General features: G+C 46.6%; 1 protein-coding gene across 1 annotated transcript; it reads right to left on the reverse strand.

The window, feature by feature from the left end:
* Positions 1 to 299: 299 nt before the first annotated feature.
* Positions 300 to 9,847, reverse strand: RD3 (RD3 regulator of GUCY2D). Its single transcript, XM_010215644.2, has 2 exons — positions 9,537 to 9,847; positions 300 to 1,188 (listed from the first exon to the last, which is right to left on the reverse strand). The coding sequence occupies exons 1-2, from the start codon at positions 9,830 to 9,832 to the stop codon at positions 891 to 893; spliced, it is 594 nt and encodes a 197-aa protein (XP_010213946.1). The 5' UTR covers positions 9,833 to 9,847; the 3' UTR covers positions 300 to 890.
* Positions 9,848 to 10,369: the final 522 nt, after the last annotated feature.

Genomic DNA, 10,369 nt, shown 5'->3' on the forward strand with positions numbered 1-10,369 from the left:
CCCTCCTCCTCTCTGGAGTGATACTCCACTACCCTTCCAAGTTCAGTGATAAGTATTAATTTGGAGCCCTGGGTTATTAGTGGGACACGGGGTGGAGCACTTAACAACATAGAACAGCAAGGATGGAGCAGTGGGCTTGACACAGCGCTGATGGAGGTGCTGGGGTGTCTGTGCAGCAGGTTGTTAAATTTCTATCTATCTGCTCTGCACGTGTTAGGTTCAGGGGTGATGAAAGAACATACCCAAGAAACCTGAGCATGCACAAACTGGTTGTTGTGGAGCAAAGGTGCTTCTCCATCTCAAAAACCTTGGGTCTGTTTCCACTTGGGTTTGATTGCTAAATAATTATCAGCAAAAAAAAAAAAATCTGATCAAAAGCAGTGCTGTATTTGCATGTGAAAAGGCTCCTGTAGCACTAAGGAAGGTTCAGTAGTCAGGAAAGTTCAGTTTAAACTCAGAGGCCTGATCCTGCAAGCCCTGCTCACTCAAGCAGCCTCCTCGCTTTCAGCAAGAGCGCTGTAACCAACAGCTCTCACTAGCTTTGGCCAGAAGCCTTTATGGTAACTACATCCAGGCGGTGGGGAGGAGAGACACATCACAAAACCAATTCACAAAACTAATTCATCTTCCACAAGAAAGCGGTAATAAAAATGAGATAGTGACCCCTGTCCTTAGGGTTACTGAGACCTACGCAATGAAAGGAAGGGCTAACATATTTGGTAATAAATTGTGTCACAGACCGCGTGCGTTAGCAGCAGTTACTATGGACACAGCTTCCACGAGAGGCAGACGGGAAGAGAGAGCTGGAACAAAGAAGAAATGGCAAAGATAAAAAAGGGTTAATGGGGAGTTTAAAAGATCACTCTCTAAAAACCTTGTTCTGTACAGAGTCAGTAATCCTTTGTGTTCCGAAATTCTGGCATGCTCCAAACCCTCCTTGTAGGCTGAGTGCCTCGTTCCACGTCCTCAGAGATGGTCTTGATGTCACTGATGAACGGGGAAATCCTGGAGCGGGATTTAAACGATGTTAAGGAGAGGCTGGTTTTGTTCTTTGTGTTCCACTGCCTGGCGAGCTTCTTGGCCTCTTCCTCCTCTTTGATCTTCTCAGCGGCTTCCTGCAGGACGGAGCGGAAGAGCCGTGATATTTCCTGCACTTCTGGTTCATACTCAGCAATGAGTTGTCGGAACCTGAAAGCACAGGCAAGGCACAGCTTTGATTAAAAACATCAAATTAAGGATTGCTGCCAAGTCACAGTATTAAGCTTGGAACTTGTGCTCCCGTGCAGAATGGGCCTCCCTGGACTGAAGGGGAAACAACAACAACCACATGGAAGAGCCATGAAAACATGCTCAAGGTCTCTCAAAATTAGAAGAAAACCAGAGAATGGAAGGAAACAGCGAATCACCCTTTTCCATAAGCACAAGAAATAATAGCAGCAAACAAAGCGAGAAGGTGGCAGGTTGGGAGCAGAAGGAAGTGCTGTTTTCATACAATGCTAATTAGATCAGAACTGACTGCTATCAGTAGCTTAAGAAATGGCCTGATTAGGCAAGTTTTCAGAAAATGTGCCCATCTCTGCTGATTAAACATAATTGTCCCAATGCAAATTCTGAATTAAGCAATTCCTGAACTGCTGCTTGGCAGAAACTGAGGATAAACCAAGGAAACTCCCCGATATTCTTTCCCTATAGCATTGTGCAGTGGCCACAGGGCAAAATGATTTATTGCCACCGATTAAGCTAGCCTAATACCAGGAAAATGATTAAACTAGGGAACCAAAGAATTATCACCATTTCTTTTGTAGGTGAGCAAGCTGAGATGCCAAGAAGGGTAATTATTTTCATGAAGGCATGAGCTGGGCCCAAGAGGAGGATATGCTGTTTCTGATACCTTGTTGGGTGATCTAGTCCCCAGCCTTTGTTCCTACTTTTCCTACTTGCTCCCAGAGAGCGTAGGATCCAGCTCCAAGGTGCACACGGGCCGCCTGGATGTTCTAGTTCTTCAGTAAGATAATGCTTTCGTGACACATGGTAAAATGGCTACTCTTCTGATCGTTATTCTGTTCTTAGCATTAGAATTATATCTACAAGCAGACCCAGATCTAAACTGCTACTCCACTAAAATCTATAAGGCCTGAAAGCATTTCCATATTTTTCTCTAACAAAACTGAATGAGTTTTGTATTTGAACAAGTCTATTAGTATTTGAACATCGAATATTTAATATCTGAACAAGGCTAACAGGTCAGAAGCTAACAGAATGGAAATTCTGCTGCTTGATTTGTTGTTCAATCCTAGGTTAATGCTGTACAAAAAGGCTATCCCAGACCATAGGGATAGAAAGAAGACCAAAGGGACAGCAAAAAGTTACTCTGTGCATTTATGCCACTTAACTCGTCCTGTGGAAGCCTGGGGTTGGATCTATATACTAACTCCACGACATATGTGCTTCTCTTATAGCAAGTATTGGAAGCTATGTGTACAGCTGTGGAGAAACTGCATGATCCTGAGAGCACAGCCTCTTTCAGGGCCAAGCCAGACAAGCTTGACTGAAACCTCTGCCAAAGTCACCTCAGATTTTCCCCACCCATTTAAATTGTTTATCATCAATTACTAATCCTACCCCCTCAAACACAAAAGAAAGCAAAACAAAGAAAAAAACTTCTGTATTTTGAATATTCAGATGCAAAAAGTGCATTTCAGACTGGCAAATAGGTAGTGACACACCAATGGCCATGTGCACGCGCAGGACTGGGACAAGCAGGGAGCAGGTCTTGCTGGGGGTTAGCACATACAGCAGTAAGAGATCTGCGGTGTGTTGCACACATCCTTCCTGCTTCTGGAGGGGCACTTCAGCCGCATTACAGAAGAGCCGAGAATCCAGTCCTCACAGTAGATCTACTTTTCCCCTTATCCTAATCAGAAGCGTAAGACAGATGAGTCCATCACAACCCAAGTCTTTTTCACATTATTATTATACTGGGGAAAGTGTCTTGAAAGTAACTTTTATTGCAGAGGTTAATTTGATGACTCAATTTCTGTATCTCCGTTCAGTAAAGAGAGAGGCTGTCATTATATATCTGTCTATCTAAGAGTACACCCTCCTTAGTATTGGCAACTGTGCACCCAAAAGCCCATGTCAGCACCTCCAGTTTGGAGGCTCTGTGTCACACTGCTGGTGTCGCCAGATCAGCTTTGGGCTATTGCTAAACTTGGGACCGACTCTGGGAACAAGATAGAAAATAGCTGTAAGCACAGGACTCTAAAGCAGATGCTCTGTGTTGCCAAGAACACTCCTAACCACTCCATCGGAAAGAAATAGTTTTCTAAAATCAGGATACGTTCCACCTTCACAGCCATCTGTCTGCGCTCTACTTAGCTACAGCAGCAAGAATCGTGTGGTGAACGCGGCCATTGCAGATGAGCAGATTTACTTCTGACTTTCAGGACCAACACGAGAGCTACCTTATACGGATTGGAGCAGCTCTGACAAGCAACCTGAAAGCAATCCAAGAGGCGGCCTGCCCACCACCTAAAGAAAGCCACTGGCTTGCAGAGGGCAAAGGGAGAGGGCACCTCTGCAGCCTGCACTAACTTCTCCCCTTTAATGCCCACTCACTTAAGCCTGGAGAGAGGAATACTCGCCCTGGGTAGAGGAAGATTGGGTCAGAGAGCACCTAAGGAAACTCGATACCCACAAATCCATGGGCCCTGATGGGATGCACCCCAGAGTGCTCTGGGAGCTGGCAGAGGTCATAGCTAAGCCGCTCTCCATCATCTTGGAAAGATCCTGGAGAACGGGGATGGTGCTGGAAGACTGGAAGAAGGCCAGTGTCACATCAGTCTTCAAAAAAGGCAAGAAAGAGGACCCAGGCAACTACAGGCCAGTGAGCCTCACCTCCGTCCCCGGAAAAGTGATGGAATGGCTCATACTGGCTGTTGTCTCCGGGCATATGGAGGACAAGAAGGTGCTCAAGAGTAGTCAGCATGGATTCACCAAGGGGAAATCTTGCCTGACTAACCTGATAGCCTTCTATGATGAAATGACCAGCTCGATAGATGAGGGGAGAGCGGTGGATGTCGTCTATCTCGACTTCACCAAGGCTTTTGACACCGTCCCTCACAACATCCTCCTGGGCAAGCTCCGGAAGTGTGGGATAGATGAGTGGACAGTGAGATGGATTAGGAACTGGCTGGATGGCAGAGCCCAGAGAGTGGTGATCAGCGGTGCAGAGTCTAGTTGGAGGCCTGTAGCTAGTGGGGTCCCCCAGGGGTCAGTCCTCAGTCCAGTCCTGTTCAATTTATTCATCAATGACCTGGATGAAGGCACAGAGTGCTCCCTCAGCAAGTTTGCTGATGATACCAAACTGGGAGGAGTAGCTGATACCCCAGAGGGCTGCGCTGCCATCCAGAGGGACCTGGACAGACTGGACAACTGAGCGGTGAAAAACCTCATGAAATTCAACAAGGCCAAGTGCAAGGTTCTGCACCTGGGGAGGAACAACCCCAGACACCAGTACAGGCTGGGGACCGACCTTCTGGAGAGCAGCTCTACAGAGGGACTTGGGTGTCATGGTGGATGATAAGTTGACCATGAGGCAGCAGTGTGCCCTCGTGGCCAAGAAGACCAGGGGGATCCTGGGGTGCATTAAGAAGAGCATCTCCAGCAGGTCGAGGGAGGTGATCCTGCCCCTCTACTCAGCCCTGGTGAGGCCACATCTGGAGCATTGTGTCCAGTTCTGGGCTCCACAGTACAAGAGGGATGTGGAGCTGCTGGAGAGAGTCCAGCGCAGGGCCACAAGGATGATCAGGGGCCTGGAACATCTGCCCTATGAGGAGAGACTGAGGGAGCTGGGCCTGTTCAGCTTGGAGAAGAGAAGGCTGAGAGGGGATCTGCTCAGTGTCTATAAGTACCTCAGGGGAGGCAGTGAGGAGGATGGTGCTGGCCTCTTTTCACTGGTGGCCACCGACAGAACTAGAGGTAATGGCCACAAACTGAAGCACCAAAAGTTTCACCTGAACTTAAGGAAAAATTTCTTAACAGTGAGGGTGACAGAGCCCTGGAACAGGCTGCCCAGAGAGGTTGTGGAGTCTCCTTCTCTGGAGATCTTCAAAACCCGCTTGGACGCAGTCCTGTGCCACGTGCTCTAGGTGTCCCTGCGTATGCAGGGGGGTTGGACTAGATGATCTCTAGAGGTCCCTTCCAACCTTAAGCATTCCATGATTCTATGATCTCCAGTTCGAGCGGGTTTCCGCAGGGGACCAGCCACATGTACAGTTCGAGGTGTGCATGCACCACGTGATTCCCAGTAGGAAGAGCAGACAGGTTTGCAGGGGCTGAGGCCACCCCAGGCCATGTGGCAGAAGGGAGGAGGTGGCAGAAGGGAGGAGGGAGAAGGGAGGACATGCACGCACCTGAAACGGCTCTCCTCAGCTCTCAGTGACAGCCAGCTGATGCACTGGCTGATCCCCTGGTCGGCTCTATGTGCACAACATATAAACTCAGTAAAGCCACTGGAATCAAAGAACGTGGCTTTGTAGCTGCATGCCATGCTAGGAACCAAACACCACACAGTGCTGCTCAGGAATCAAGCATGCAGAACTGCACAATCATCTCACCTATCTTCTAGCATAAGCTGATGCATGAAATAGTTACTAGGTTAATGTGTGAAATAAGTTTGTGCCACTGTCTGATTTGAAGTTATCTGAAAATCTCCTAGTAGGGTTTCCTTACTCATCAGAAAAGTTTATCTGTTTTATTTGCGAAGCAGGTGATGATACTACTAGTGACTAACCCATATAAGTTTAATGTCTCAGACGTGACTGTCAACAAACCTTGAGCCAGCACAGCAGCCTGCTGGGTCTGTACATGCACACACAGCGATGAGCTGTGCCCTCATTCAGGCTGCGATTTTATCATAGTTTGAACAAGCTTGTGCTTTATATTGTGACCCCTCAATTTCCCGTTTCAAAGCCATTAGATTTTAAGACTCTGTCTGTGCTTGGCACACATGGGCACATTTTTAAGCACTGTCACCTGCCTACCTTGTTCTTTAGGCCCCCAGTGCAGTAGGCTTCCTCAGTATGGCTTGAACTTTAAAAGACCTGCTAAATCAAGTAGAAGTCAGTGCACTTAAACAATGTTCTTATAGTAAAGCACATTCTTGAACGCCTGTCTGAACCGGGAGCTCTAAGTAGGTTTAGTCATTCAAAGAAAAACGTGGGAAGTTTAGTGCTAGTAATGAGCTGCTGACTCCTGAGTCTATATTTTGAGGAATATTTCTGGTTTACTGTACAGCTATGAACAGCTTTGCTAGAGAAGGCTACTTGACTCCCAAAGGACTGTGGTATTCACACTAACCACAGCACTCAAAATGCCTCAGCTCAAGCTCAAAATGATAAACAAAATCTCTCTCTGATTTTAGTCATTTGTTTTATAGTCAGGCATATTATGAAACCCACTTCCCCTATACATAATCCTTGCAAAATTACAGTTCCTAGCCTGTGGTGGTAATACACTGCAGATCACCAATGTGTGGGTTTGCTTTTCCGTATTGGGCCTTTTTATTTGTTTTTTGCTGCGGAGAGAACGACAGAAGCCAACAGTTTTACTTTCGCTGAAGCCAGAAGGAACCAACAAGGGCTGAACAGAACTAGGTCTCAGAGTCAAGATGGCAAAATCTAGCATTTGTATTTGCAGACTCGTAGTCTACTCATTCAGTTTAACTGGCACTTAGGTACTATGGGCCTTACAAAAATTATTGTCCATCCCTTCAAATGGCTCAAGGATTTAATTTTAAATATAAGCAGCAAGTCTCCAACCCAATAACTTCTGAGTACAGCTAAGATGCACCTGAATAGGATTGCTTTATATGTATGAAGTGAATCAGACTTTCTGGATATTTGATGGAGAAGTGCTGGTATTTGAAATGTATTTGAATCCTTCTAGAATTTCAAGATACTAAAAAAAGTTTCTACTGACCCAAAATAAAACTTCTACAAAACAGGCAAACTGAAAAAACCTCACTTTCGGAAAATACTTCTCTCCGTCCTTCTCCACATCCAAAGAAACATATAGAAGCACAGCCTATCAGTAGATGTGACTGCAGCCACACAAAAGGACAACTTTGATAATCGTTAAGTCTTTTGGAGACAAAAGTGACATCTTGACAACTCATACAAAAATGTTTTGTTCTGGCTTTGGCCTGTTGCTGAGAATCTCACTTAAAAGCAGCCTCTGCATGACACGAACAGAACAAACTCTGCCATCTTCCAAGACGCACACTACTTGAGGCATCTAAGTACTATGTTTGCTGAGTAGATCGAAAAGGACATCAGCTCTTCAAATGGCAAAGAGTGAAGAGAAAGAATCAAGCCTGATGTCAGAGAGAGAAGCAAGGCCTTCTCCTAAGCACAGTCTCATGTTTGGAAATTCCAAATGCAACCTTTTTTTTCTTTTTTTCTTTGTGGAAGATTTTACTAAAAGTCGCTAGATACTAGAAAGTCACAGAGTATTCAGGAGGGAACAACAGAAATAGTGGTCTTGTGATTAAATACTTGATTATAAGTCTGAAGATTTTAATTGAATTCATAACTATCATATTCACCTTGTACAATTTTGGGCAAGCTATTAAAATTTCTGCATTATCTCATTTTGAAATGGAAATTAATACCACTTTTGACTGTCTTTCAGTTAGACTACATGCTCCTTCCTTATTCAGCACTTGCTCAGCTCCCAGCCTGGCAGGTCCCAAGCTTTTTCATTGTTTGCAGATTAGAAATTGAAGATTTTTGAACCACAGACTTCTCAATTAAAAGGCAGGGAAGGACAGGAGGGTTCAACTGTTCACTTTCTTCCAACAGAGGAAAAAGTGGTTATTAAATAACACTTGCAGACGTTTATGACTAACAAAATAGAAGACAGTTTGCTGTAGCAAAACTATAGTTCAGCTGTGGAACTCTGCCAGAGGAGGCCACAAATGTTGAAAGTTTACATGTGTTCAAGAAACAAACAAAGCTAATGGTTATATTATTGTATACAATTATACACAGAGGTACCACTTCTCTAAGTCACAAGTCACAGTAGATTGGAGGCTAGGCAAGAAGATACTATAATCTACAACACTGAGCAGCTAGAAGTTGTTGAAAAACCTGAAGCAGATGAACTTTGAGCCTCCTGTCCCCAGTGACAGAAACCAGCTCTCATGGAAATCCTGGCCTGCCAGACAGGCAGTGCTCAGCGCCTCTGAGGAGGGTGAAAATAACGCTGAACCCCAAGTGGTTGTTTACAGCAGGACTCAGAGCTATGTAAGCAAACATATGGCAAGTGCTATTCCCAGCAAAATTTCACAGGGGAGAATTTGGCCACTGAGTGATCCCAAATCTCCGATTCTACCACCCTTTGCAAGAGGCAAATCCTGGTGCCTACTTGTTTCCAAGGTCCAGCCCTTGACAAGATGGAGGCTTGGGCATTCCTGCCAGGCCACGCCATAGGGCAGAGGAACAAGTGTCCCCAGCACCCCTCCAGCTGCGCTGCAGAAGCTGTAGGCACCTTTGCTCAAGGCAAGCCAGGTGCCAGCAGAGTGTCACGAAGATCTGCAGGGTGCTGAGCACTGCTGCATGTGTGGCCTGCCAGAAGTGCCTCTTTAATAGTTTCAACCACAGGACATGCTGAAAAGGGGAAGCGGATAATAAAGGCCCATTTCACTACAGCATTGTGGCTAAGGTGATTTAAGAGTCATTACTCCTTGTCTGCGCTGGACTTAGTGAGAGGAGAAACATGCTTGGTTTAAAAATAAATAAATGAGAACAGACTCCTTTCTCCTAGGCAGTTTGCATGCCTTACTGCAGGCTCAGATCTATTTCTGGTCCCTGTCACTAAAGGTTACTCAGACAGCAAGCAGCAATCCCATATCTAGCACTTGGCAGGGGCTCAACAGCAAGGCCATGAAGCTGTGTCAACACCTACACTGCAAAAGGCAGAAGTGTCTCTGCAGACCCCACCAGCACCCTCCAGCCTGAAAAGCATCTTTTGGTTCCGCTGGAGAGTGTGGGGGGAACACATGCCCGTGCAGACCTTGGAACAACAGAAGAGCCTAGTTAGGGCAGACAAACACTAATTGTCCAGAGGCTGTGGAGTCTCCACTTTGGAGACATGCCACACTGGACAGGACAAGGCCCTGAGCAACCTGATCTACCTTCAGAGTTAGTCCTGCTCTGAGTGGGATGTTGTTGAGCCAAATGCCTCCGGATGCCCCTTTCAACCTGAGCTATTCTAAGACTGAAGCAACAGCCTTCACGATACTTAATCGGTAACTCTTTCCATCAGCAAAAATGAAGTTTCTCAGGCTGGTCAGAAACATAAAGCAGAAGTGATACCATGTGAAACCTTAGATCTCTCTTCCAGAAAGGTGTTGTCACAATGTGATTCATGCCACGTCTCAGTTCTGTGTTCTGAGAAACTCACAGTCCTTCCTTGCACACCACAAGGGGAGCGAGGGAAAGGAAGAGCGTGTATCACCAGATCTTTGACTGTACCTTAGTATCACAGGCCCGCAGTAGGATGGGTGGATTTTGCTGCACATATCCTCCAGCTGCAGCCGTTCTCCCGGGCTGATATCGTAGCTCTGCTTTGGGTAGCTGACCAGCCAGCCGTAGTCCACCCCAGTCTTGATCTTGCGATACTCGTTCTCCCGCTCTCGCTGCTGCTTCTCAGCCTGCTTCATCTGCCAACTCAGCTCCATCATTAGCGTCTCAGCCACCATCTCTGAGGGGTTCCTCTGGGAAATGCGGTTTGGGGGCTCATTCCACCTGAACCAGGATGCCAGTGACATAGTGCCCTGCGTTCTTCAGCGGGAGCGGGATTTGGGGTTGGGGAGAGAAAAAAAGAACAATATTGCCACAATCAGCACAGCTCAGACAACATTTTCCCGCCATGTCCCCCAGATCTGTTGTTCATCTAAAAGTGAACAGTAATGCCTGTGCTAGTTTATAGTGTTCACACCTGAGGCATCCCTGTAGCAACTGGGTTTTGGCCTTGAGTACCAGCTATGATTGCTTTTACAATACCAGCCATAGCCAGCAGCTGCTGGAGGTCATTCTGCTCCTATCTCACATGTGCAGGAGGAGCAGCAGCAGGTCCTTTCATTGCTTTCATCCCTGGGAGGCCCCGGCCAGCAGCCAGCTCCTGCTCTCACACCATCACAGCGCTCTGACTGCTCGCTTGCTTGCCCAGGACATGTGAGCGAACGCGGGCTGGGATTGCTGCAACCCTCAAGTGTACAGGATCTTGTTACGTGCCAGCCTCTGCTCAGCAGCACAGGTTTTCAGGGATGAAGATCCTAAAAACCGAAGACCTCCTTCTTCATAGC

Source organism: Tinamus guttatus, unplaced genomic scaffold, assembly GCF_059628265.1.
Source record: "Tinamus guttatus ecotype Peru unplaced genomic scaffold, ASM5962826v1 Tinamus_guttatus_pri_ptg000033l, whole genome shotgun sequence".
In the NCBI taxonomy this organism is placed as follows: domain Eukaryota; kingdom Metazoa; phylum Chordata; class Aves; order Tinamiformes; family Tinamidae; genus Tinamus; species Tinamus guttatus.

Coding starts and splice junctions, on each gene's coding strand:
- RD3 (XM_010215644.2), bottom strand. CDS start 9,832: ATGTCACTGGCATCCTGGTTCAGGTGGAATGAGCCCCCAAACCGCATT. Junction 1,189..9,536: donor TGCGGGCCTGTGATACTAAG/GTACAGTCAAAG, acceptor CTGTGCTTTCAG/GTTCCGACAACTCATTGCTG.